This window comes from Prionailurus bengalensis, chromosome A1, assembly GCF_016509475.1.
Source record: "Prionailurus bengalensis isolate Pbe53 chromosome A1, Fcat_Pben_1.1_paternal_pri, whole genome shotgun sequence".
Classification (NCBI taxonomy): domain Eukaryota; kingdom Metazoa; phylum Chordata; class Mammalia; order Carnivora; family Felidae; genus Prionailurus; species Prionailurus bengalensis.
In genome coordinates this window covers 164,699,510-164,727,380 of record NC_057343.1, presented here as the reverse complement: position 1 = coordinate 164,727,380, position 27,871 = coordinate 164,699,510, and the positions used below count along the sequence as shown (strand labels likewise).

General features: G+C 33.6%; 1 protein-coding gene across 18 annotated transcripts in view; it reads right to left on the bottom strand.

Moving 5' to 3' along the window:
• The window catches only part of PPIP5K2 (diphosphoinositol pentakisphosphate kinase 2), a 72,033-nt gene that overhangs the window by 2,219 nt on the left and 41,943 nt on the right, over positions 1 to 27,871 (bottom strand). For 3 of the 18 annotated variants that reach the window (XM_043594497.1, XM_043594516.1, XM_043594505.1), the window contains 10 exons: positions 23,715 to 23,822; positions 23,507 to 23,623; positions 19,937 to 20,104; positions 17,427 to 17,600; positions 16,067 to 16,139; positions 14,237 to 14,356; positions 13,295 to 13,357; positions 11,478 to 11,537; positions 9,716 to 9,856; positions 5,873 to 5,998 (listed from right to left, as the gene is read on the bottom strand). In XM_043594497.1, the coding sequence (XP_043450432.1) occupies positions 5,873 to 5,998; positions 9,716 to 9,856; positions 11,478 to 11,537; positions 13,295 to 13,357; positions 14,237 to 14,356; positions 16,067 to 16,139; positions 17,427 to 17,600; positions 19,937 to 20,104; positions 23,507 to 23,623; positions 23,715 to 23,822 (1,150 nt within the window). Of the gene's footprint in view, positions 1 to 5,872; positions 5,999 to 9,715; positions 9,857 to 11,477; positions 11,538 to 13,294; positions 13,358 to 14,236; positions 14,357 to 16,066; positions 16,140 to 17,426; positions 17,601 to 17,644; positions 18,401 to 19,936; positions 20,105 to 23,506; positions 23,624 to 23,714; positions 23,823 to 27,871 lie in introns of those variants that run through there. The other 15 variants (XM_043594527.1, XM_043594537.1, XM_043594570.1 and 12 more) reach the window with 10 other exon arrangements.

Sequence of the window (27,871 nt, the reverse complement as noted above, 5' to 3'; positions counted from 1 at the left end):
CTTAATATGCTTAATACTGAACTTGTCATTTCCCCTTAAATCTATTTTCTCCTCTTTTATATTACCACTACTTAAAAAGTTCAAATGTTAGAAAACTATAAACAGTCTTGACTTAGAACTCATCCTTCTACATCCAAACCAACATTAAGCCCTTATGAGTTATCAAAAAGTTATTCTAAGACAGATGACACTTCTGGTATGGATGGGCAAGCTCCTATCAGACTAATTCTCCTGCAGGTTAACAAGTATAAACTCTGGATAAAATATGAAAAACAACTACTTGAAGACACTGAAGAGTAAACAAAAGCAGGTGTATACTGGAAAAAAAAAATCAACACTTGGAGGAAGGAAACTCATGTTGAGTACCCCCCACCCCCATTTTTTTGAAAGCTGTAGGCCTAAGGAGAGTATCTGGTCTGAACCATGTGCAATGACTACAACTAAACATAAAACTCATTCTTACTAGCATGAAGAACCAGAAGATAAGTACTGGAGCAACTATAGCTGCCGGAAAATCAGGTGGGAGATCCCAGAAAGGGAGAGTCTCCAGTTATTTGTATAAAACATGATCACATTTATGGCATGGGGAGGGTAGGCTCCAAGAGTGCAGCTAAGGCCAAAAGAAAAGATGTGAAAGATGAGCTGCTGACTGCTTCAAGGAACACAGTTTTGCAACATGAGTTCGCCCAAGGTTAACTCTTTGCTTGAAAAAAACCCAAACAACTCAATACTCTTGGGAAAAGCGTAACAAAAATAACAGTCTGGAGTTTATACAACATCTCATTCATAATGTCTAGGATGCAATCCAAAAGTACTCAATGTATGAAAAAACCCAGGAAAACATCTTTCTTCTTGGGAATGGATAAATTGGTAGAGACTATTTCTGAGGTCAGCTACATTAGTACACAAGAATGTTAAAACAAGTACTCTTACTCAAGAACAAAGGAAAATATGCTTATGATAAATAAAATTTTGGAGATCTCTGAAGAATCAAAAAAGAGTATCTAAAACTAAGGAATAAATATCTGAAAAAAAAAACCCCACTAGATAGCTTAACAGCAGAATGGAGATGATAGGTAAAAGTGAACATCAACCCAGATTATAAAAAAAAAAAAAATTTCTAAGCATGCTTGCCATAGTCAAATTGCTGAGAATCAAAGATAAAGAAAAAATATTGAAAGCAGGCAGAAAAAAATAATTCAACCCACTGCACACATTGGGACAATTCAAATTACCAAAGACTTCTCATCAGAAACAATGGGAACCCTAAACAGGACACAACACCTTTAAAACAGTGAAAGAAAAAACTTTCTTCCTCAAATTGTCAATCAAGACTTTTTCAAATACAGTAAGAGATCTGCAGTATAAAAATGCTAAAGAGATTCAGGTAGAAGGCAAATAAAACCAGATGGAAACAAAGATTTAGAAAAAGGAATGAAGACTGATGGCTAATGTGTGGATAAATAAAATACTTTTTTCTCTTCCAAGTGTCATTAAAATACATGACTGTGTAAAGCAAATATTCTAACATTGTATTGTAGCCTTTATAATATATGTGGAAGTAACATACATGGATAACTATGTGTCAAGGATGGGTGGAGAGGAAGGTAAATGAATCTACAGAGTTGCAAGGTTCCTACATTTTACTCTGAGTAGTATAAAATTATCTCTAAGTAGATCATGAAAAGTTAGAGAGGTGTATTTATAGCCACTAATTAAAGAATGATGCAAAAAGGTAAAGGTACAAAGTCAGTAGACAAGTTAAAATAAAACTCTAAAAAATATTGAATACAAAACAAGGCAGAAAAGAATAAAAGAATAACAATCAGAATGTATAAACCAAAAATATAATAACATAGTAGATCTAACCCAACCATATCAATAATTACAATGTTAATGAACCAGAAACATTGCAACTATAAGGTAGATATTGTTAGAATGGGTTTTTAAATTTTTTAAAAAATATTTATATTCTTTGAGAGAGACAGAAAGAGAGAGAGAGAGAGAGAGAGAGAGAGAGAGAGCGAGCACATGTGGGGGAGGGGGGGAGGGAGAGAGAGACAGAGAGAGAGACAGACAGACAGAATCCGAAGCAGGCTCCAGGCTCTGAGCTGTCAGCACAGAGCCTGATGTGGGACTCAAACCCATGAACTGAGAGATCATGACCTAAGCCAAAGTTGGATGCTTAACTGAATGAGCAACCCAGGTGTCCCTAGAATGGGTTTTTAAAGAAGCCAAATATATACTGCCTACAAAAAAAAAAAAAAAAAAAAAAAAAATCCCTTACATATGAAGACCACAGGTTGTTTGGAAAAATAATCCATGCATACAGTAAGCATAAGAAATGTGAGGTAGCAAAATTCACATCAGATAAACTTTAAGACAAAGCATTACTAGGAATCAGAGGGAAATTTCATGATGATAAGTGAGTCCATACATTAGGAAGGCATACCAAATATGTATGTATGTAATCACAAAGCTTCAAAGCACAGAATAAAAACTGATTGAATTAAAGGAAGAAAAAGACAATCGTACAGCTGTGAATGGAAATTGCTCTCTAAGCAATTGATAGCACATTCAGAACCTCTCCTCCCATCCACATGTCCCCACCCCTCAAAATAGGAAAAACACATAAGATATGAAAAAGATTATCAGCAATTCTGACCTAATGGATACTGATAGAACATTACATCAATGAACTATGGAATAAAAATTCTTTTTTAGTGCTCTTGCTGCATTTAAGATGTACCAAGTCCAAATGTTAAGCCATAAAATATCTCACATTTAAAATACTAAGACTGTACAGTATATGTTTTGTAATTGCAATGGTATGAAGGAATTGGTAACAAGACATCCAAACCCCAACCCCCAAATATTTGGAAAGTAACCAATATGTGTCTAAATACTCCATGACTCAAGGAATAAATCACAAATTATAAAGTATTTTTAACTGAATGAGAATGAGAATTAAATGTAACTTTTGTGAGATGTAGCTAAAGAAGTACTCAGAGGGAAACTTAAAGCCTTAAATGTTTATATAACAGGAGAAGAAATGTCTAATAAAAAGTGATTTAAGAAACTAGAAAGAGAATAAAGGTCAACCCAAAGTAAGTAGGAGGATGGAAATATTAAAAGAGAGAAATCAGTGAACTATAAAACAAACAGCTAAAATCTGGTTCTTTGAAAACACCAACAGAATGGATAAATGCCTAGTGGGAATAATGAAAAAAAAATCAAAACACAAATTATCAGTATCATGAATAACAGAAATTATTACTAAATTCATTAAAAGGATAGTGCAGTGGGGAGCCTAGGTGGCTCAGTCAGTGAAGTGCCTGACTTCGGCTCAGGTCATGATCTCATGGTTTGTAAGTTCGAGTCCCACCTTGGGCTCTGTGTTCCAGAGCCTGAAGCCTGGAACCTGCTTCAGATTTTGTGTCTCCCTCTCTCTCTGCCCCTCCCCTGCTCTCTCTCTCTCTCTCTCTCAAAAATAAAAATAAACATTAAAAAATATTTAAAGTAAATTAAAAAAGGATAATGAAGTAACAAGAAAATTGACAACTTAGATAAAATGAACAAATTCCTTGAAAAACCAAGTTACCAAAGCCATGACTAAAATGTAACAGAAAATTAATTCTATCAAAATTTAAGTAAGAAATACCTCTCTTATAAAAAACTTCATTCAGAAAATAGAAGTGGAAGAAATACTTCCAAATCATTTTGAGGCCAGCATCATCAGCCTGATACCAACATTTAAAAGACATCACAAAAACAAAACCCAACATGAAAACAAAAACAACAACAAAAACAAAAAATAACTACAGACGAATCATTATCTTTTAAAAATGCAGGTGTCAAAATCCTCAAGGTCAAACTGAATCCAGCAACATATATATAAATTATTCATCATGACCAAGTGGGGTCCATTCCAGGAATGCAAGATTGGCTTTTATTGGCTTATGTTATATTGAAAAAGTCAAAATAACACCATTTCATCTTTATTATTTAAAAAGGCATATGAAATAATACATTTATTATGTGTCTAATATATAGAGAAAAACAATGGACCATGATTCAAAGAGCATTCAAATCTTAGGCCTACGACAGTTATGTGAACAGGGATTAATCACAACCTCTGCAATTTTTTCATCCGTAATGGCATAAGAATGGTATTGATCTCTGAAGGCCATGTTTAGAAATGTATGAACAAAAAAAGTGTTTTGTAGCATAAAAAGCTATACAAATGTTAGCTTTGAGTTGTATATGGAATACACTGTAATTTATATTTAAGATACTTTTTCAGTTGTCTGTACCCGCATATATTGATTATTTAGAAGGTGCAAACTTTAACTATATTTAAGATATTGCCTTTAATTTATAAGGCCGGATAACCTGACAGAACTATAATCAGGGATAAATGATCAAGTCAGTGGTACAGAGTGTTGTAAGAGTTCTTGTTTTGGTAATCATATAAATACATCACCAGTGGAGGGGGCTGGGTTGGGAGTAGGAAGTAAAAGAACATTTTAGAAGAAAAATGACCTGAGTATCACAAGGATTTATTTGGGAGGAAGTGAACAGTTTGGCAACAGTGTAACAACAGCAACTAACATTTAGTGAGTGTTTACTATGTATGTCAAGTACTTTACATAGGTTATTGCATTCATTTCTGACAACCTTTAAAAGAGTACTAGTACCCCGATTTTAGGACTTGAAACTGAGGATCCGAGAGGTTAGTAACTTACCCAAAGTCATAAAGCTAATAAGTAGTAGTGTTGAGATTTTAATCTAGGTCCCTCTGACTCCCGAGCCTAAACTATTAACCAAAAGAATTTGTGAGAGCACTAAAATGAGGAAAAGAATGAAGAAATTTCCAGTGAGGATACAGTCAAACCTTGGAGCTATATAGAAGTCTCTCAAGAAAAAAAAGTATAGGGTAAGAAAAAGTGAACAGTTGGATGACCCTGTCTGGCATAGCAAAGTAGGAAGAAGAACAACTGTCAGATAAGACTAGAAGAATCGGGTAAAGGGAAATAACAGCAAAGCAGAGTACACCGTGGAAGTCAGAGTAAGAGAGGATTTCAGCAAGGATCAACCACACAGTCAAATATGCCAAAAAATAAGAACAAAAAAAAAGTTGGGGTGTCTGGCTGGCTGAGTCAGTAGAGCATGCAACTCTTGATGTTGGGGTTGTGAGCTCAAGTCCCACGTTGGGTGCAGGGATTAGTTAAAAAATAAAATCTTAAAAAAAAATAGAAAAAAAGCTGATAAAAGATAGTTGAATTTGGTACTCATGTCATTAGACTGCGCATGGAGAATTAAAACACTGTAAAGAGAGAGACAAAAATAGGGGGCGTGTGGGTGGCTCAGTTGGTTAAGCGTCCAACTTCAGCCCAGGTCATGATCTCATGGTTCATGAGTTTGAGCCCTGCGTCAGGCTCTATGCTGACAGCTTGGAGCCTGGAGCCTGCTTTGGATTCTGTGTCTCCCCCTCTCTCTGTCCCTCCCATGTTCATGCTCTGTCTGTCTCTGTCTCTCAATACTAATAAATAAATGTTTTAAAAAATTAAAAAAAAAAGTCTTTCATATAAAATGACTAAAATAAAGCCTAGACTCAAAAGAAAAGCAAAAGGAGACAGTTCATAAGTTAGTTTGGAGAACAGTATGAGTATGAAATATATTTTATTAACAGATACAGTGGTGGGGGAGACAACAGAGGAAAAAATACAAATACATCAACAGACTACAATAACAGTTTTTAACTCTAGGAAGTATAATGATCCTTTTTAAAAACAGATTTTAAACTCAAAAGGCAAGCTATTACTACTCCTCTAATTGCGCTACAGAATCCACAAATTCACACACTGCTAACCTGGCTTGCTGCTTGCTTTCGTATTCTTTAAGGTAGCTGGTGGTGTTGGGAGGATTTTTGCAGGTGTATACGTATTTAAAGATATTTTTCTTCTCATTACTGGACTGGAACGTGAAGCTGAAGAGGCTGAAAAGAAAAAAACAAAACAAAACAGATATGGCAGTTCAGTAATTTCCTACCAAGTCCTTACATTTAGAAATTTCTAATGACATATTTAGTGGACTTAGGAGTATACATTACAGGAGAAAATAGACAATGCAAGGTTTACAAAGTAAATTCGGCTACATCATCTTTCCTATAAAAAGTTCTCTCATGCTCTTAGCCCAACAGATGTTCTGTTTATACTGCAAATAATAAGCATTTAACAGTATTTACTAATGGCATGCCAAAAATAGAGCAATGGACTTAATTTTATTGTCCTGATAGAAACTCAGATTCTTAAGGGATGGCAGAGAGCTAATGGCATAATTTTACTGCCTAGTTAAAAACAAACAAACAAACAAACAAACAAAAACTCCCAAATTGTTTTTCTCTTAAAAATATGAAGTAGAGATTCAGGGACAGTTACTTTATAAACACTATGGTCTATTAATCTATTATATTTATAAGTAATAAATCAGACTGTCTCCCTATATTACCTAGTGATATTTATCTTAATGCAAGGAATTTTAAAGATTTTTTTTCTCTTTCTAATCAAGGTGGAGTGGTTGAGAGGCATGAAAAGGAAAAGTACAGTAATTCTGAAGTATGAAGTCCTCTGGGGAAGGAGAGCTTCTGGCATGAGCTTCCAGGTTCTTAACTGAAGGGAGGTGAGGAGTTAACAAAACACCAACTCGCCTGCTTTTGCAATTTTTGGAGGACCTGATAGCAATAAACAGCATGTCTCTGAAAAACAAATACGTGAGCCAGTCACAGCAAATGTGTTTCATGTGGCTGACCCGTATCTACACTGAATGAATACAAATCCCATTGGCAGAAGCTCCAAGTAGTCACTAACGATATAAGTGATGACAAAAATCCCGAAAGCATCATGTAAAGCACTGCACCACTACTAAGCTCTTTCCTGCTTACATGTTTGATCCTGTCTCGTTAACTTCCATCTCTAACTTATCCAGTTAGTATTTCCACACCTTTCCCCCCATCTGATACTGTTAGTGTTCCACTGTAAGCTAACTTCTAGTTGCCACAAAATTGATTTAATTTTGTTTGAAGTGAGGAAAAAGCCTTTCTGAATGACAGAGGATTAACAATATCGGCTTCATTATAAATAGCACAAAATCAATATAGTCTACATTATAATGCTAATTCCTTGACAATTCAGGGAATTAAGTATAAAATAATATAAATATACGGTGATTACTAAATATTAATTCTGCAGTTACAGTATAAAATAGAGGATTCAGAGGCTTCTATTACAGCTGGCACCTATTTTCTTTTCTTTTTTTAATATGAAATTTATTGTTAAATTGGTTTCCACACCACACCCAGTGCTCATCCCAACAGGTGCCCTCCTCAATGCCCATTACCCACTTTCCCCTCCCTCCCACCCCCCATCAAACCTCACTTAATTCTGCAGCTACAGTATAAAACAGAGGATTCAGAGGCTTCTATTATAGCTGGCACCTATTTTCTTTACTACTCAAGAAGAACTAAAAAACCATACACTCAGAAGACATGGGTTTTTTAGTATTGCTTGACCACTAACCACTTGATTTCCTCAATGGTGTCTAAGTTTTTTTTCTTTAAAGAATAATTTTTTCTCAAATGAAATCTTAAATAAAATAGATGAAAACATATACTCTAGTTGAAGCAGCCATGCACGACATAAGGCCTAACCATTCAGCATCATCTTCCTAATGGAATTTCCAAAAGCTCTTGGGAATACAGTCTGAAGACCAATGAACTAGCTTGATTTTAAGGTTTATTCAACTCTATGAATTGCATTAACTGTATTTACGTTCTTATCTAGTTTCCTTAGTAAGTAATGGCATGAAATTTTAAGAGAACTAGAGAATATGGGGTACAACTTATATCCATGATATAGAGAAGAGCTAATCTGAACTGGAAAAGGAATTTAATATCCTTCATTAATACACCTCAATAATATACTCTGATTAACTGAATTCACTAACCACAGAAATAAAGCCATCATAATAAAACAGCACCACAGAATATACCTTCAGAGATTTTCTTTCTGTAAATGTTCTACCACAATTCTCTTTCCAAAACAGATGTCATTACTGCTGTTACCTGTAAGTCACTCACTGAAAATCTTCTAAATTCTAAATAACATTGATATCTATCCCAAGTTCTTTTTTACTAATTAGAACTTTTCTTTCATCTTTATTTTAAGATTATAAATCCTTGCCCCAGTGAAGCTGTCAAATATAAAGGGGTAAATGGTAAATGAGAATTAATTCAGGTTCTCCACTGCATTCTGAGGAAAAGCATTTTCCATTCTATCAGCTAACAGGGAAAAGAAGATAAACATACTTCATTTTCCTAACTTTGACCTCACACAGCTTAAAGAAGTTATTTCATTTGGAGTATTATCAATTCTCAGAGTCAGACACATTCACAGGAAAACTTTGAAATTAAATCCTACTTCCTAAAACCATTCCTAAAGTGAAATATTTTAGAACATAAACCCAAGTATCTCTCCATTGCCATCAATGATTGAAACCTGACCTCTACTACTAGACGTGGAAGAAAAGGGAAGCCCACTATACTGGAGAAATGCAAGGGGTGCCATTTAGACAGAATACAATGTGACGAGAACGCTCTAGAATAATACAATGTGAAAGCCAGAAAGGGGAAGAGAACAGCAATACACGAAAGTGGCTTTCATTCCAAGACCTCTGGTTTCATTCTTCAGAGAAACACATTTATAGTATGCTCCTTACAAAAAGAAGAAAGATATACACTCAATGTTTGTGACTTTACAAAAAATAGGACTAGCCCTAGCAAGATTCTTAACTAAGCAGAGCATGCTCTCCCAAACTGGATGCTTCCTAAACTGGAAATTCCCACTGGCTGAAGGATCCTATAGAGCTGAGGATCATAGTAGTCAGCTGACTTCTCATACCCAAAAAAGGTAGCCCTAAAGGTTTCCCAGAATGATGTCCCTGAGAATAGTGCTACACGGTGTCTAAATGTGTCACCAAAAATGTGTCTTCGCAAAAAATAAGTTTTGGAAAATCTAAGTATACAGTTTTCCTACATTAATGTAACTCTGTCTCTCCAAAGGGAGGCGGGATATAATACACAGTTTCCAAAATTTACTGAGTCATGAATCCCTTTTCTTCACACACATGCATTAACTTTTGCAGAATATTTTCTGAAAAACATAATTTGAAAACCTGTTGTCCTAATTTGCTCTCTTTAGTCAAGAGCTCCTTCTGAATCATTGTGAATATGTACCAGAGGTGGTGAGGCATGGAATGGTATTTGTGCATGTGTGGGTTAATGACAAATGGTATTTTGTAGTTTTTAAAAAGTTTATTGTAAAATCACACACAATAAGAAAATGAAAAAAGGCCATCAGTCTATATTGTTGACTTCTATTGCTGGGTCTTAGATTTTTTTTTTTTTCCTTTTTTGGGAGGAAAATTTTTTGGAAGTTATAAAGAAAAGTGGTGCATTCCACATCAATAACACCAAAGAATTTCAAATAATGTTCCTTTATACCCCCTTCTCTCCTAAAATTTTATTCACTATCACTACTTGAGTTTGTTGTAATAATTCTTCTTATAGTCTGATAATATCACTGCCACAAAATAATGAAACTAATAACAATAACAACAACAACAACAACAACAATAACAATAATAATTATTTTCCTACAAATTTCAGGGGTCTTCCGTGGAACTTCACTTGATGGAGAAGCAATGGAAGCAAGAAATTCATCCACCTGCTTTAAAGACAGGGCATTGTGAAGAGTTTCTAGAGGACAAATAGATGGCACCATGGAATACAATTCAAAGCCTGAAAAAAAGAAATGAAAAAAAAATTGGATATTTAAAAAATAATTAAGAAGGAAGAAGACCATTGCTTAGAACTGTACAGGTTAGGTCTTTCCAATCTATCACATGCAATCACATGAGATCTCTGAAGTCATGACACCAGATGCTATGCAATATGGGACTGGAACAAGATGTGACAAAGATTTCATTTTAAATGTATTCACATAGTACTGCATGCACACAATTTCATTCTACACTTTAGTAAAATCTAAGAATGATATTTAAAGAAAAAAAAACTGGGGGGAGGGACAGAAAAATTACATTGTTTAAGTTTGTACTTTATAAAAATCAGGTCTATTTGACAGGTGAGTAAGTTGATGCCATGATGTGCCTCTGATGCTAGGATGTTAAAATTAACTTCTTGTTGAAAAATGATTACATTGTAATTACTTGAGGAGTGATTTTAAGTAACTTTTCTAGTAATACCAAGGCCAACAATACTCTCTAGTGTGACCTGAAAACCACACTCATTCATTTATGCTGAAAATCAAATTCCAAAACACATTTTACCTACCTTTATTGAAATAACTCAAATATTCTATTGTTGGAAATTGCTAGCTGAGTACCGTTAGGCCAAGTAAAAAGCAATACAAAATACAGACATGTTTGCATTCAACAATGGCACAGAAATAGACAAATTTCATGAAACAAATCATGCACATATATATTAATACCATCAGTGAAACAAAACTGCTTACGATATACATTTTTTTAAAAAACAAGATATAGGTTATTCGCTTTTTATAAAAATTGCCTGTTGATTTAAATTTTATTCAACTGAATGGCTTTTAAAATTGCTCTCATAAACAATTAAAGTAGTAAGTCTTCCTGCACCTCTTCTTTCTAACATTCAAACTAATTTCCCTCCAAAGGAAATACTTTTAATACTTAGATTAAGATTTTATATAAAGGCTAACGTTATTAAATAAAAAGTAAAAATTAATTAAACTCAAACAGACTACAAAATTTTCTGCTTCAATAGGCATGTGCTCATTTTAACACTGACTGATATTTACTTAATTTCAGGAGGCAACAGTGACCCAAGATCTGACTAATTCTTGGCTGGAATAGAGAAACTGGTTAAAAGGGAATCTAATCTTTCTATGAAAATAACCAAAGGATTTACAAAATTGGTATGTTTGATTTTCAGGTGCAAACCAAAGCATGACGGAATGTTACATATGCTTAAAGAACAAAAGAAAACAGAAACTATACCATAACAGCAGCTAAAGCACCTAAATAAAGCACTAAAAGAATTGGGCTTGCACAAGTAATACATTTTTTTAAAGTATAAGACTCATGCAAATAAGCGCAAACCCTTTCTTTGCATTACACTGAACTTAGCAATGTTATGTTTTTTATCCTTTCATCAGAATATTGCTAAGTATTCTGTAACAGCTATTTCCTTGCATTTGCCTGTTAGATTTTATAACAGGCAAATAATAATATAATCAGGTTCCTCAGGACTGCATTTTCTCCCCATTTATCTTTAGTAAACTTTGTATTTAATGCACAATGAAAGGGTTAGCGCAGCAATTTAAAAAGCCACCCTGCTGTCATGTTTAGAAGCTATAAAAACATACCACTGGAGCCTAGACATTCCACAGAGGAAACGGACCAGCACCTATAGAGGTGTAGGTGTTCTGCACAGAGGCCCAGAAAATAAGGTAAAGCACTGTCAGAAGATACTTGTTTCACCATGTTCCTTGAACTAAAGATGAAGGGAGGGGGTAAGTCCATGATATGTATTAAGATGGAAATAACATGAAAGTTAGGGGGAAATAAAAAGTGAAAGAGTCAAATGACAATTCATAGGACAGATAAGACAACACAGTATAAAAAAGAAAAAAAATCTTGAAAACCCCAAAGAAACATTTCTAGAATTGAAAGAAATGCATTTTAAACGCATTAAGTCACATGTGTGGAAAATCCACATTTTTAAAAAAGCTTTAGCCAAAGGAATATAAAGTTACTCTATTTTATGTTAAACTTTTTTTTTTTTTTTTAAAGCTTCAGTGAACATAGATTTCTCCTATGTAAAACTTTCCATACTGGCTGTAAATACATAAGCATTCTGCACAAAAACTATAGTCAGTCTTAAACCTGCAATGTCTCTTCTTAGAATTTTGTGACTTGTTTTTCTTGTGACTTTGGTTTTTCTTCTAAGAAGTTCTTTAGAAGCTGCAGCTGTATCAAATTAGGATCTTTTTCTTCAGAAAGTAGCATTTAAAGAGCTACAAAGGAGGAAAAGCACATAAGCTTTAAGGGTAAATTTTCTTGTTGAGGATGAGATCTTCTTACTCCACCTCCAGAAGTATTTAGTGCACTTGTATAGGATCTAGAAGGGGGAGAATGGCTATAAACTTGTGTTTAATCCTTCAGTTTCATCTAAGTTTTTGAAAGACTTGACTTGAATTTTTGAAAGGTGTATTTGCAGTTAAAAGGAAAAAAAAAATTCCAGGGGATAAAAGTACCTTCATTCCGAATAAAAGCAAAAACGGGTATGTTTTCTTTTAAATTCTTCTATCCTCAATTATTTACAAGTGGTCAGTAAATATTCCCTCTTGACCCAGAAGAACAAGCTCTGTGTAAGAAAGCTGTAATAATGCAACAATTCAGTTTATAAACAATGGCCACAAAAACACTTTACTGTTCAGCCTCAGAAATTGAATTTAACTGAATGAGCTTTCTAGATTTTTAGCTTAGTGTTCTTCCTATCAGAAGTTCTCCAAATTTTAACGAAAAGCATTGGTACCAAAATGATTTGGTTGCTTGACAACAGCAAACCATATGGCCACATGAGGATAAAGTAAATAAATACTGGATAAAATTTTCAGAGGTCTCCAGACCAGGTTGAGTTTGCTTACGACAAAGAGCCACTGATAAATGTTACACAGTGAAATCTGCATCTCCTAGTTCCCAAGAACTTTTCAAAGACATCATCTGGCTGTTTGACAAGCGTGGCTCAGTATTTTTTATCAAGTAGCTCAATAAAATAACTATGTGATCAGAAAAGAATTCAGGAAGAAAAAAAAAACATTAAAATAATTAAGACTTAAAAAGAAAACAATACTAATTGTTGTATTTTTAAAATTTGTGTAGACTGATCACTTGAGAAATTAGAAGGGATTTTTAGGTGCTAATTTAGTATTAAAACTCATCATCATTGTGGTCATTTAAAAATTTGAGATGAGTGATGTTAAATGATTGTGTAAATTACAGCTGAAAAAGGGAGCGAGACAGTATCAATATTTTGGATTAATAGTAAGTTGGAATTACATGCCAACTGAAATTAAGAATGGAGAAATGAATGATACTGTATACCCCACAGTTTGAAATAAAAGAAAAATAAAAAAGGATGAAGCAGGGGAGTATCTTTTAAAATAAAAGCAAAACGTACCATTGGTTGGGTGTCGAGCAAATGAGATAGAAAACCTTTTAACAGCAGAACCGCGTGTGGCGTCTGAGAAAGAGAAAAACAGGTACCTGAAATTCGTAATAGCTACCAAAAGAAGGACACTTAAAAAAAGAGGGAAAAAACAAATATATAAGGAGGTTAGAATTAGGTGACATGCAGAAGGGAATGAGAGAGGGTACTGGTTAAAAGTAAAATGGCTTGAGGACAGAGGCAAAGTGTTTAATGAAATACACAAAAGAAAGAAAAGCAGGATGAGCCAGCAATTCTGTTAAGTCCATGTTTTACTGACTTAAGTAAATTTGTGGATATATGAAAAGAAGTTTTAAATAAATCAAAGGGTAATAAACACTCCTATTAATAGAAGGGACAAGCTTCCAGAAGCCTCCAAGGATAGTCCAAATATTAAAACTTAAGGTACATTAACAACAGTGAGAGGCTATCCAACTAGGGATTCTAAAATATTCTCATCATATGTTTGTTTTTATAAAAATATTGCCAAGTATAGAAGTATATTTTCTTCTACTTATCTACATTCCATTCACTTTATTTTATTTTTATTAATATCAGTAAGTAAAATAAGGGATAATGATAAACAAAAGTTTAAAAGATCAAAGAAAGATTTATTCTTTATAATATGGCTTATCAACTATCTAAAAGACCCAATACATGTAATGCAGCTCTAAACTTCACATTTGAACAAACTGTTTATTGAATAAGTACTGTATGTCTAACTACAATTAACTCTTTGATGAAACATGAATCCAAGCTATGGATAAGAGAGCACTGGTTGTCACTTAGGCAAAGGGTGCTAGGATTCCATTTGAGTTAGTCAGTGGGCTTAGGCTTGTCTTTGAGAAGAACTATATGCTCATGGGTGTGTGCATGGGTGTGGATATGAATCTGTGTGTGCATGTGTGCACATACCATCTATGCAGCCAGAAGAAGTCAGCTTTTTACGATGAGTACGAGCATAATCCTGTAGGTTAGGTGCGCTTGAAGAACCCCCGAGCACCGAGGTGCTAAACAGGCCCGCACAGTGAGACCCTGATGGGAGTTAGAGAAAATACATACACAACGGGTGTTCTTCCATTCACATTGGGAATTCATGCAGCATGCAATAACATGGCTCTTACCACACTTATCTGGCAGTGCCTTGAACAGGCTCACAATTCGCTTGTAATGTCAAGTTTAATATAATCACCACCACCATTTATCATATGTACAAATGAGGGTACATAACACTGTATAAAATGTTGTCTTTGAGGAAAATAATATGCCTACACAATTAGACATATACATTTTAAAACTATTAAAAACACTACTATAGAAGTTAATTTAGGTTGATAAGGGATTCTGTCAATTTGCATTAACAGGTCATATAAAGAAATCTCTCTTCGCACAGATCTAGTCACAATAGATCAGCATTTTTGAATGTATGTATGTAAATGAAGAATTTTTTCTGATACCCTTGAGTTAAGAATCATCAACATATGTTATGAAATAAAACAAAGCTTACTAATTTGTGAGACCAGGTAAGAACAACTTCTTGTAGGTCATCCAGGCCTAAATCATCTTACACTTCTAATACTTGAATGACTTAAGATCTTAATTAATAAGACCCTATGAAACACATTATCAGCAAATAAAACACAGCCAATACAACTGATGCTTAGTTTGTAGTCAAAGTCTTCACACCCAAGTAAAACTTTTACCACTAGGTGAAGATTAAATAAATTTCTATCAAATACATTTTGATACATAAAGGAAGATCATGTGGGAATATTAAGTTACCAACACAAGCTATACGTAATTAACTAAAGATCTTCAAGTAAGTAGGCATCAACAAGCAGTTCATATACTTAGTATACAGAGCAAAGTACATATATAGTTGAAAATTACTTATTTATGCTTTTATTAAACCTATTTAGACAACTACTTACAGAAAATACTATGCCATTACCTCCTATAGTTTACCAACAATGAGCTTAAAACCTGTAAGTTTAGCAAGATCTTTCCGGATGTTGCTTTGCAACATTATTTGCAAAGAACCAGTTATGTTCTATAGGTCAAGAAAGAGTAACAACTATCTCTGTGCATTAGTTTTGGTTTGGTTTCTCTTAGGAAATAGTCAAAAGGAAAATTAATACACCAAGAAAGGGTTTAAAACACTCTTTACTAAGTAAGTTAAAAACAACAACAACAACAACAACAACAATTTTTTAAAGTAGGCTTCACAATAGCACAGAGCCCAACGCGGGGCTTGAACTCATGACCCTGAGATCAAGACCTGAGCTGAGATCAAGAGTTGGATGCTTAATCCACTGAGCCACCCAGGCGCCCCCCTAAATTTTTTTTTTTAATCAGAAAAGTAGAAGGTTCTGTTTTGTATGCAATAGCGTATTCACAATTTTATCAAGTGGGAAAAATGAAGTTCCTTCCTAAATTAAAGCATTTTGGGATTTTAATTTATAGAATACAAGACTAAAAACTAGCATTGGCAATTGGACTAAGCAGTTTACATTATGGACATTTAAAAAAAATTATACATCAAAATTAAATGCTATTTCTTGTTCATTTTATCAAAACTTTATTGTATACTTTGAGTTGTACAACTCAACATTTTTGAATTAGTGTATGTTAAATAAAAATAAAGCATAGCATTTGGTCATGCTTTCGTCACTGAAGAGTTAGTTTTACATGTGTGCAAAATAGGGAGTTGAAGGTCTGGAATTCAATTTCCTTTAGACCACATACCTACAGTAGGGTTCTGCTTCTGTTCCACAAGAGTTCTTGGTGTTCGCAGATAATTAGCATTTTCAGATACAACCTGCACAAGGAAAGCAAAATAAATGAGGTAAAACAGTAAAATCAATTTAAAAGTCCATACTTCATTTGCAGCCTGTTCCAGACAGACAAAGGTTAATAAGCTGTATGATAAATATTAGTAGAAATACATAAAACATGAAAGATCATGCAAGATCCCCTTCTGAAGGGAGTCCATTTCATATGAAGTCCTTGCAATGAAGTGGTGCAAAGCAGGCATTCAGAATGAAATATCATGTATGAAACAAGACAGATGAAAAGAAACAATTAATAGATTGATAAAAATTCACACTCTCTTAAAAGAAGCCAAATGCCCACTTTTAAACAGCTCCTGTATTTGAAGGGGGGAAAAAACAATCACAAACAAAAGAAAAGACAGACAGAGACTGTTGAGGTCACCATACAATTACTGATCCATGCACGGGCTTTATCAGAGTAACCTTTAAATATTCACAGCCTTAATGGATACCATAATCCCTTTTCCTATAATCAAATGCATTATACTTCCAAAAGGAAATTGCTGAAATTCTCAAAAAAGTCATGTGTAACAGCATGGAAGTGTAAAACCTTCCACTATAAAACAAAACAAACCCCCAAACCCTAGTATTTTAAATTTCCAAATGTCATCACAGAAAGTCCTTCTGAAATCATTTAACTTTGGCCCACATTATTAATGGGCACCTATACATTATACCCTCTCATAAAGAGAGCATTAAAATATTACACAACTAAACCCCACGCTGTAGATATCCCTTAAATTAGATACTTCCAGATAATGCAATAGTGAGGGAGAGAACAATCAGTGTTACATGAGCCCTGCTAATTAACACAGGACATGTAAATCTTGGATTTTAAAAAATGTTCAAACTCTCAGCAAATTCCAAATGGAGTCTAATATTTCAATTATGGGGGAAATGGTTACTGAATTTTCTTACCATCAAATTATGTAATTTTGTTTCTAAATGTTTTAAAGGACAACTATGCCAAAAAAACGATTTCTCTCCTTTAAAAAAATTTTTTTATTAACACTAAAAGTTCCAGGAGTATAAAACTTATTAACTTGTTAGTCCTGGATATTTAAAACCCTCCCAGTAAAAATCCTAAACACATGCAAGGTAAGTGGTTTCTTTCCCTCAAATATTGTCAGATATCACAAGCATTTGAAAATTAAAAATTAAAATACAGAAGGATTTACTCTGATGTTAAATATAAGGGATTAGATGTCCTCAAAGACAGCTATTTGTTGCTCTGAATGCAGGTAGAAAATTTTAATGAAGTAAAGTTTAAAAACCTGTTGCCATGAGCCAAAAATACTGGATGTGAAAGCCAATGATTTGGGGGAGACAGGGGAAGAAGTGATTTGTTCCCCTGATCTGCGTCTTCGACGCCCAGTACCCACACCACTGGTATAATGCAGCCAGGTACCAGTACCCTCTGGGCTAGACACACTCAGGGGGCTCTCTTCCTGGAAGTGAGAAAGGGGCAAAAAAAAAAAAAAAAAAAAAAAAAAAAAGCAGAGCATGCAAAGTTAGATACAACAGAGCCAAATGATCAGAAAGAAAAAAAAATACAGTTTGTTTGCATTTGTTTAACAATTTTTAAGAAACTATTAAACAGTAAGTTGGGAGCCAAATAATTCAAATATTTGAGAAACTGACAGGAATGGCTTACAAATCTAATTGCATGTGACAACAACTGTAAGAATTACCTTATTATCTTAAATATACAAAATATCTATACTACTTAATAGTTGTTCCTTGTCTCTTAAAACTGGAAAGATTTAACAATTTTCTGTCTTAGCAACTTATAAAATATGAAAGTATTGTTTAATTTTAGATATTCAAGACGTTTTGTGCTATACTAACCTTTTAACCCAAAGCACTAAAGAATTGTGCAAAGGGTTAAAGAGATTTCAATGTATGTAAGGTAGAAAAGAAAACCTGTCTGCCAGCCATATTAAAAAAAAAAAAAAAAAAAGAGGTAAGATGGATTCAAACTGCACTTGTTTCCACTTTCAAGTTATTTATTTGTTTACCCCCTCCAAAGATTATTCATAGATTCAATAGGCAAAACATGCAGCAAACATTCTCATTTACATGTTTGCATGTTCAGGTTTCAGACAGTGAGGACAGAGTAAAATCTACTTGCACAAAATGAAGAGAATAGTCTTTCTCTCTGTGTGTCTTTTGGAAGTACAAACTTCTGATATCCATGGAGATGGTGGACGCTGGAAAAAGTCTTCAAGGTTTTACTTGAATTATTTACCTTATGGAAGTAAAAGTTTAGCATGGCATAGAAATAATCTCTTGAAAGCAACTATTTAAGTATGAGAAAAAGGTTTATAAATGTGTTCTGTGTCTTAAGAATTAACAAAGGGCAGTAATTTTGTTGAAGATTTTATAAACATAAATGTGTTGCAAAATGGACTCCCAACACATTTGGCTGTATCAGTGTTATAACGTTTTTGGAGTGCAGGAGAAGGTTTAATGGTGAAATTTTGAACAATCTGATTAATTTGCAGATTGCTCTTATTCAACAACATCAAAATCACTGCCCTCACACAAATGGTAGTTTAGGTTATATTAATATGTCATTTCCCGATTTTTTTTAATTAAAGATACCTGAACATAACCCCAGGTTTCTCATTTTTAAATTAAGTATAGTAGAACATAATCCCAAATTCTACAGTTGTTAGTCATCCTCCTTTATAATTAACTTAGAATATCATAGAAATCCTAACTAGTACACAATTTTTATTATAAAATTATAACAATCTATTTTACTGATGGATGTTTTTCCTATTCATACTTGCCCAACTGGGTCACAGATATATTTGAAATTTGAGAATCCTAAAGCACTTATGTTTGCATAATTTGAGGCTATAGAAATGAGCATAATTCTTTTTTGTTGTTTATATTCTGACTCAACAACTGCTAAATAAATGTTATACCTAACTCTTAAGTCTTGGCATGTTTAATTATCAACAAAAAATATTTTTCTAATTAAAAGTTTATGGTTGTTTCTATCTTACAATCTTGCTCTATGCTTTTACTTTAGCATTTAGACAACATTTATAAGCACTAATCTCAATCAGTGCTGGGGACAATCATGCTACTGAGAACACAGATAACCCAAAATTAAGGTATTTAAAATATAAAAATATATACAGGTGTTAAATATTTACTTAACTAGCTACAATCCAACTCTTCAACTTTACTCTTAAGTCTTCTTTTAGTAGTTACTTAAGTGTTATTCTATTAGAGAACATAAGAACTAGCTTTATTTAATTGTAGACAAAGGTAAACTTTCAACTAGCTCTTCAAATTTTCAAATTCCTATACTGGTTTTTGCAATCAGGCTGACATTTTAGAAGTTCATATCTTTATTACAGTGTCACTGGAATCAGTTGTTGTTGAAGCATTTCTGGCAATACCTCTCTCCTTTCAGACAAAAATTATTCTCTGCTCATTACATCAAACTCTTAAAAAAGTTCTTTATTAGAATAACCTAAAGTGACAGGACAAAAAAAAAAAAATAGATCAGCTCTTGGAAAGGTCTTATTTTACCATATCTGTTCAACTTGGTTACAAAAACTATACATAGAGCTCCAGATTCTTAAAACTAATCTCTTTTTTAATGGCCTCTATATTTTTAAAATATTTATTAGAAATATAGGCAAAGATAAAAATAAAAAATCTGTCAGGGTCCCAAGTTCCATAATTAAAGCTGTATTTTCTTTTCTGGTTTATTAAAATATAGTTAGTTTATTTAATGAAAACGTGCTCTGACACATATACTTACTTCATTTGTAGCCATCTTCCTAGATCTTGGAAGTGGAGACTTCCTGTGTATATGAATTGGCTCTGATACCATTGGTTTGAACAGTATCACAGCACGATCAACCTCATCTTTTTTAGAAGTATGTGGTTCCTCATCATTATCAATTTTAAAAGATCTCCTGCCTTCATTCTGTAGGCAAAGAATACAACATATAAAATTCAGATAAATTCTCTTCTGATGAACGAATTCAACCACCAGTTGGTGAAGTCAGTTGAAGTACATATACAAGTTTGTTTATTCAAATCAATCCATATTAATTGAATTTTTACAACGGCCTAGTACTATACTAGGTATCATGAGACAGATGACAGAGTACCCAACTTTAATAAAAACATATACTCCACAGAGAAATTAAACAGCTAAATGACAATATAAAGCCATCTAAAACAAAGTACTTAATTTTTATCAAATGCCAAAATAAATAAGAAATAATAACAAATGACAGTAATAACAGACATCAATTTTATTATATAGGAATGGCATCAGCATGAGCACAAACTAAAACAGCATTTTAATTTATAAATTTCAGAATATTTAAATTCTGTTCCAAATATTCCCAACACATGTGATGACTGCATACATAAATAATCATGCGATGACCTACTAAATATTTACTGGGTGTGCCAGGACACAGATGAATAAGATAAAGTCCCAGGTAAAAGATAAACAAATTAAAAAAATTTATACCAAATATATATCTATAATAGAAAAAGTAAATTGGGGCATAGTCATAACACTAAAACACGTATTGTAAAGCAGTAACAATGAACAGACTAAAAGTAAATATAATTATATCAAAGAATCTCACAAACATAAGATTAGCAAAAAGAAGTCAAGCAGAAGTACCTAAAACCCCTCATCAAACTAAGGAGTATAGGAAATGAAGAGGAACTTCTTTCATTGGTTAAGGGATATCTAAAATCTTGACAACTGAGCCTGGGTGGCTCAGGTGGTTGAGCATCTGACTTTAGCTCAGGTCACGATCTAACGGCTTATGAGTTCGAGCCCTGCGTGGGGTTGTGCTTACAGCTCAGAGCCTGGAGCCTGCTTTGGATTCTGTGTCTCCCTCTCTCTCTGCCCCTCCCCTGCTCATGCTTGCTCATACACTCTCTCTCTCTCTCTGTCTCTCTCTCTCTCAAAATAAATAAACATTAAAAAACAAAGATCTTGACACATCATCAGTTAATAAATCACTGAAATATTAATGTGTCTACCATTACTAAATCTACTCAACACTGTACTGGACATTTGTCACAATTAATAGATATGATCATATACATAGGAAATCCAAATGACTCTATGGATAAACTACTAGAATGAATAATAGCATATGGTGAGGCTGCTAGTTATAAAATCTTCATATAAAAATGAGTTAAAATTCAATTTGACAATAACAAACAAAGGAGAATTTGAATAAACCACTTATGATAGCATAAAAATACAAAGAACTAGGAACTAATCTGACAAAGATACAACACATGAAAAAATCCCTTAATTATATCAAAAAGATATAAAAATAGCTAAATAAATTCAGAGATATACCAAGTCCTTGCTATTGCCCTCAAATACTGTGTTATTGCCCTCAAAATTGATCTGGAGAATTTATATAATCTCAATCAAAATCCCAAAAAGATCTCTTTGCAACGTTACTTTTTGCTTTAGCTTGAGAATGTCTATGTGTTTAGTATCAACACTTCAATTCAACACCATACTGGTCCAAGCTAGTAGCACTTCATAAAAGCATATCCAAATGGCCAATAAACATATGAAAAGGTGCCAATCGTTACTGGTCATGAGGATAATGTAAATTTAAACCATGACAAGAAATCACTACATATCCCTCAAAATGGCAACATTAAAAAAAAAATCTATTTATCTATATCTATATCTATATCTATATCTATATCTATATCTATATCTGTATCTGTATCTGTATCTATATCATACCAGGGGCTGACAAAGATGGCAGTATCTTTAGAAAACTATTTGACTGTATTATCTCAAGCTGAACATATGCACACCCTATGACCTAGCAAGTTTACTCCTTGATGTATATCCAAAAGAAATGTGTACATATATTCACCAAAAGACTTGTACAAGAATGTTCATGAAAGCACTCATCTTCATAGCTTGAACTGGAAACAAATGATCAAAGTGGAATAGATGAACACACTGCACTATATTTACTTCTATTTATTGTTGCCATGTAATCCTATATGGCAACAGAAACAACAGAATGGATGAAACTCATTAACATAATGAAAGAAAACCCACTCCACACCCCCAAAAAAGCATGTATTTTGTGATTTCATTTATAACAAGTTCAAAAATAGGCATAATTGAAACATGGTGCTAACTGTCTTGATAGGTATCTTTGGGGAGAAGACAGGGAGGCTATGACAGGGAGGGGCACAACTGGATCTTCTGGAATGATGATATTATTCTATCTATTACCTGGTTGGCTGTTTTATAATTGTGTTCATTTTGCAATACATCATTAAGCTATACACTTTGGATTTATCAATATGAGTTATAGTTTAGTAAAAAGTTTTAAATTTAATATATATTTAACTTTGTAAGATTACTCTAAGAATTAAAATACAGTAATTTGTGCCAAGTGCTTATTAGCACAATGTTTACCATGCAATAGTGCTCTGTGGGAGATGCAGGAGAGAAGCATCAAAGGAAAAGACTTCAAAAGGGAAAGGCTGGAGAAGGTGCAAGGCCTTAGGAAATGTTTACATACCTGAACTAGGCTGGCTAGAACTCTAAGCCTAGAGCCATTAACATTGTCCAGGGCCGGATCCTCCTTCACACCTGACCCTTCCTAGTGTTATAGCAACAATTAACTCGAAACTCAACCTTGAAAAGCTAAACCATTAGATTAATTAATACTTGCTAAGATGACTTTATGCACAATTATCCTAACAAAAAGCTTCATTCTGGAGTCGGGGGCCCTGGGGCCTCATTCCATCCAGTATGAGGACCTTTGCTTAACTGCACTTTATTTGCGCACTCATCTTTTGCGACAGGCCATACTCCCTGCAACAGTGCTCAAGTAATACAACCAAAACCCAAACCAAAACTATAGTTAAGCATTGTAAATAATGGCCTTAAAAATACAAAAAGTTTAGGGGCCCCGGGGTGGCTCAGTCGGTTAAGTGTCAGACTTGGGCTCAGATCATGATCTCCTGGCTTGTGAGTTCAAGCCCCACTTTGGATTCTGTGTTAACAGCTCAGAGCCTGGAGCCTGCTTGGATTCTGTGTCTCCCTCTCTCTCTGCCCCTACCCAGCTCGAGCTCTGTTTCTGTCTCTGTCACTGTCTCTCTCTCAAAAATGAATAACATCAAAAAAATTTTGAAAAAAAATACAAAAAAATCTAAATAAAACATAAAATTCTAGTATGCTCAGAAATGTTGTCCTCCCAGGGTGCCTGGGTGGCTCAGTTGGTTAAGTCTTCAACTTCTGATTTCGGCTCAGGTCATGATCTCACAGTATATAACCAAGCCCTGAGAATTTCATCTTTATTACCTCTCTTGAAGCTGGTCTATATCCATAGCCTGATGGTAAATTTTTGTCTTCTTCGCATCCTTTAGCTCCAGGACTAAAATGTAATTCAACATGAAACCGTTCCTCTGAGGAAAGATCCTAAAAAATATTATAGAACATTTTCAAAATGAGAAATGTCAGGCTATTTATTTACCTATGGTAATACACCCAAATCAAGAACTCTTTTTACCTTGTTAGGATCCTCATAAAGCATGATAACAATCTGAGTCATATAATTGAGTTCATTGACAACATTTAAGTAATCCATAGCCCGTTTCCACTGTTCATCCTTCGATTCCTAAACAAAAGGTATATGGTAAGCATTTTCTCCTATTGCTTTACTTGAAAGTCACTCTATTTTCATTATGGTAGTTATTTAATCTTGAGTGATACCATACAAATAAGGTAAATAAGTATATGCTCAACCTCTCAAAATAACTCCACTATCTTTAAGTCTTGATAAATTACTTATGTTTAGGTAAATTATTTTAAAAATCTGTTATGGCATTCTTAGAAAGTCTAGTGGTAACTTTTTTTAATAGCTTCTAGAATTTAAAAATTAAAAATCTCTTGAAATACAAACCCACAACTGAATTCTGAGGGTAAGGAGCAGTGAGTTGTTAACCTTAAGTTCCAAAGTACCTAATGTAGTATCATGCTTCGTAAACTGAATACTATCGTCTAAGAATAGAGCTATTTTTCCACCATCAAATAGTGCATGTATGTATTACATGCCTATCAGTAAATATGCCTTGTTACACTGCAGTGGGATTTAAAATAATCAGCAGGAGGTGGCACATGTAGGTTCCATTAATCTTACCATCTCCTTCATCGCTCCTCCACCTTCATTTAGATAATCATGGTCTTTAAACATCTAATCACAGAGCATCAGAACTGAAAGGGATCCTAGAGAACATGAACTACAAACATTCTAAGTAGAAAATTCTATCTGAAAAGGTTAAACTAGTCAAGGTACAAAGTCTACAGTCAATAGTCAATAGGGTCCACATCACAGAAAACTCTCTTCCACATGTCATAAACTTTAGAAATAAAGGCATACAACAATTTTTTGCATATAGTAAGAGTATTCAGTATTTTGCACTTCAGTATAAAATGTGCATTGTTTTAAGAAATGAAATTTGATATACAAAAGCCCAAACTTATAACACCACATGTTAATTGCATATTAAAAAAACCCAGAAAACAAAACTAGCATGTATTTCCTTTTAAAATTTAGACACTCAACATCCCTGAGGAAGCATGTCCCTTTTCAAGTTTATGGAAGAGTAAAATTAAATATACATCATATAATTTGTATTCTTCCATGTGTGCTTAGCATCATTGTAACAAATGGCTATCCACACCTCTAAATGCTGTAATGCCAAGCTATCAAAGCTGCTACTCTTAACCTAAGCAATACTCCAGAGAAACAACTGCATCTGTGTGTTTGTGAGTGTATTTGCAGAAGGTATATGTGCAAAGATATATACATTTTTTTCAAAATTAATAAAGAAAAATGTAAGTTAGTATAACATTTCTGAGTTATACTAAATGAGAATTACTATAAATGAAGGGTTTAAATTAAATACTAAAAATTTTCAATAGGTTCATGATCCTACATTATGAATAAGAACACCATCTAATAATATCTAATTCAGTGTTGTAGGTACAGGTTCTGCTAGGTCAGTGCTAATCAAGAGATGAAATTAAATAATATTTAGTAGCACTTTTATGTTTATATACATTATATATAGTACTATATATCTTTATATACTATACATATTGTATATATAATAATATATATCTATATATATACTATGTGTAGTATGTATATAATATATATAGCACTATATATACTACATATTTAGTATATTTAGCATATATTTAGTAACTTCCTGAATATAGTCAGTATGCAAAAATCCATAAAAACCTTTTTTTTTAAAAAATTAAGTCTCATTCAATATTAGTCCCTGAAATCTTATTTACAATATTGTTTCCTTAACAAACACCTTTAAAAAAAAAATCTATTATGGAGAGCTAGATTTTACCAAGTTCACACTGAAAAATCTACAATTTCAACTGGGAAGAGAATGAACAAGGTTTTAAGTATATTAGTTACAGGGTCTTATAAAGATATTATGACCTGGGACAATGATTTATAGTTCAAATAAATTAATTTTTTTAAATTAGCAAATGGGACATCATATTGATATTATAGACTTTACATGTATTTACTAATGTGAAAAATACTTTTTTTTTTTCGAAAATCTGGAAGCAGAGTTTTAAAAGAATGGTGTTCAGTTTCTGTTTTACAAATGCAGTTGAGCGTGAGATATACTCAACAAGCTCTAGTGTATTGCCACCACCCTAGTCCAAATTACATCATCTTTTTTAGATCACTGCCATAGCTTCCTAACTGGTTTCTTCATATCTACTCCAGCCTATCTGCTGTCCACACAGCTACCAAAGCCATTTACTTCCCTGCTTAAAAATGGCTTCCTAATCCCTTTAGGATTCCCAAAGCACTGGCTCTTCATCCTTATTTGTTGCCATTTTCTCCATTGCTCACTATTATGCTCCATAGCCTTGTTCTATTGGTTCCTACATTTTCCATGCTTCATCCCCTAAGTAAATGTAAGAGAGTAAAAAATGAACCATGTAAGAGACGCGTAGTTCTCTCCCCCAAAAACAATTCCATCATTACTACTGGATATATGAATTCTTGCCTTGCTAATTAAGGGTCATTTTTTCCCCCAACTATTTCATTTATTAAAGCTGCAAGGGATGTCACTTGGGTATTCCTTAGGGACCAACAAGAAACCAAAACAAGAGGGAAGAACATATGAATTAGAAAACATGATTCGAACAGAACACTGAAATAACTTCAGGGTTACTTTAATATTAGTTATTCATCAAGGCTAATAATAAAATTAAGAATCAAGAGACATAAAAACAAATCTTCATTATACATCTAATTTCTCTTTACTAAAAAAGTAGGAAAACAAGACTGGATTTTCTTTTAAGGACCGACCATTTTGTTAACAGATGAGTATAGATGTGTACATCAATATATATACCAATGTCAAATTTAGGATGTAATAGAATAAGAAAATTAAAGGAAAATTCTTATTTGTTGCTATTTCACAGATGATGCAAAAATATTTTTGATATATAACAGGGTGACATTGTATTTTGGATAATCTATGGTTTGGGTATACTGAGAAACAAAGAAGATATTAAAATTTTTAAGTCTCTTTGGTACATTATCACTTCCATTGTCAATCCCTACAATGTCATTTTTTTTATCTTTTCAAATGCAAAATCTCTGGGAATCTTATTACCAGCCACTACTTTACTGTCATTAATATGTTGGCTTAACTCTGTACCTTTAACTCACATCTGTGTCCTCACATATGAACATACTCAAGCTGTCTAAAACTAAACTTACTACTTTCTTTCTAAGACCTGATCCTCTCTGTAGGTGTTACTTTTATCAGTGAATGGGTAGGAATATCTACCAATTTACCCATATTAGAGATATGGGAATCTTTCTCAGTTCTCTTCTCTTTCTTACCCTTCATACCTGTGAGCACTGGAAGGCTCTCAAGGAGTGCATTAGTGAAAGCCTAATGGGCCGTGAAAAGGTTGTTGGTGAGGGATTATAGAAAGAAAAATGTATCTGGAAGGTATAAGAAAAAGAACTCTTGCTATGTAGTGGCATAAAGTGTAAAAACACTAGCCTGTAGATGGTGGAAAATAAAAAGTATATCTAATGAGCTAGCTATGGAGATTTCTAGGAAAAGTACTGAACATGTCATCAAGATTCTTCTCACTGCCTGTGACAGGAGACAGCTAAGCTGCAGGGAAATTGTCAATTACAAAGAAGCCAAGACTTTAAAAAAAAAAAAAACACACCAAAAAAACTGTTCCTCATTCCGAGCCTTTTTAGGGAACAAACAATGCCGTAATTAAAAGATGGCTTTCAGGAAGAAAGGGTACACAGGAATCCGCCATGAAAACAATGTGATTGCAAAAACACTTGTTAAGACCTCAAATCCTCCAAAGAAACAGAAGACTTCCTCAAGATCTTAGGAATATGTTTTTCAGATGCTCAGAATTAAATAATAAGGATTGCTGAGTGCCATCCCTTAATAACCACAGAGGGAACCCAAGGTAGAAAAGGGCTTATCCTTAAGAGATCTTTGGATATGATTTATTTAGTACAATGTATTTCAAATTACTCCAGTATGATAGAACCCTAATTAAAGAATGGGCAACATGTACGTAGGTAGATTTCAAAATTGCTACGACCAATGACTACAGTATACCTTCTGTTTTACCCTCTCT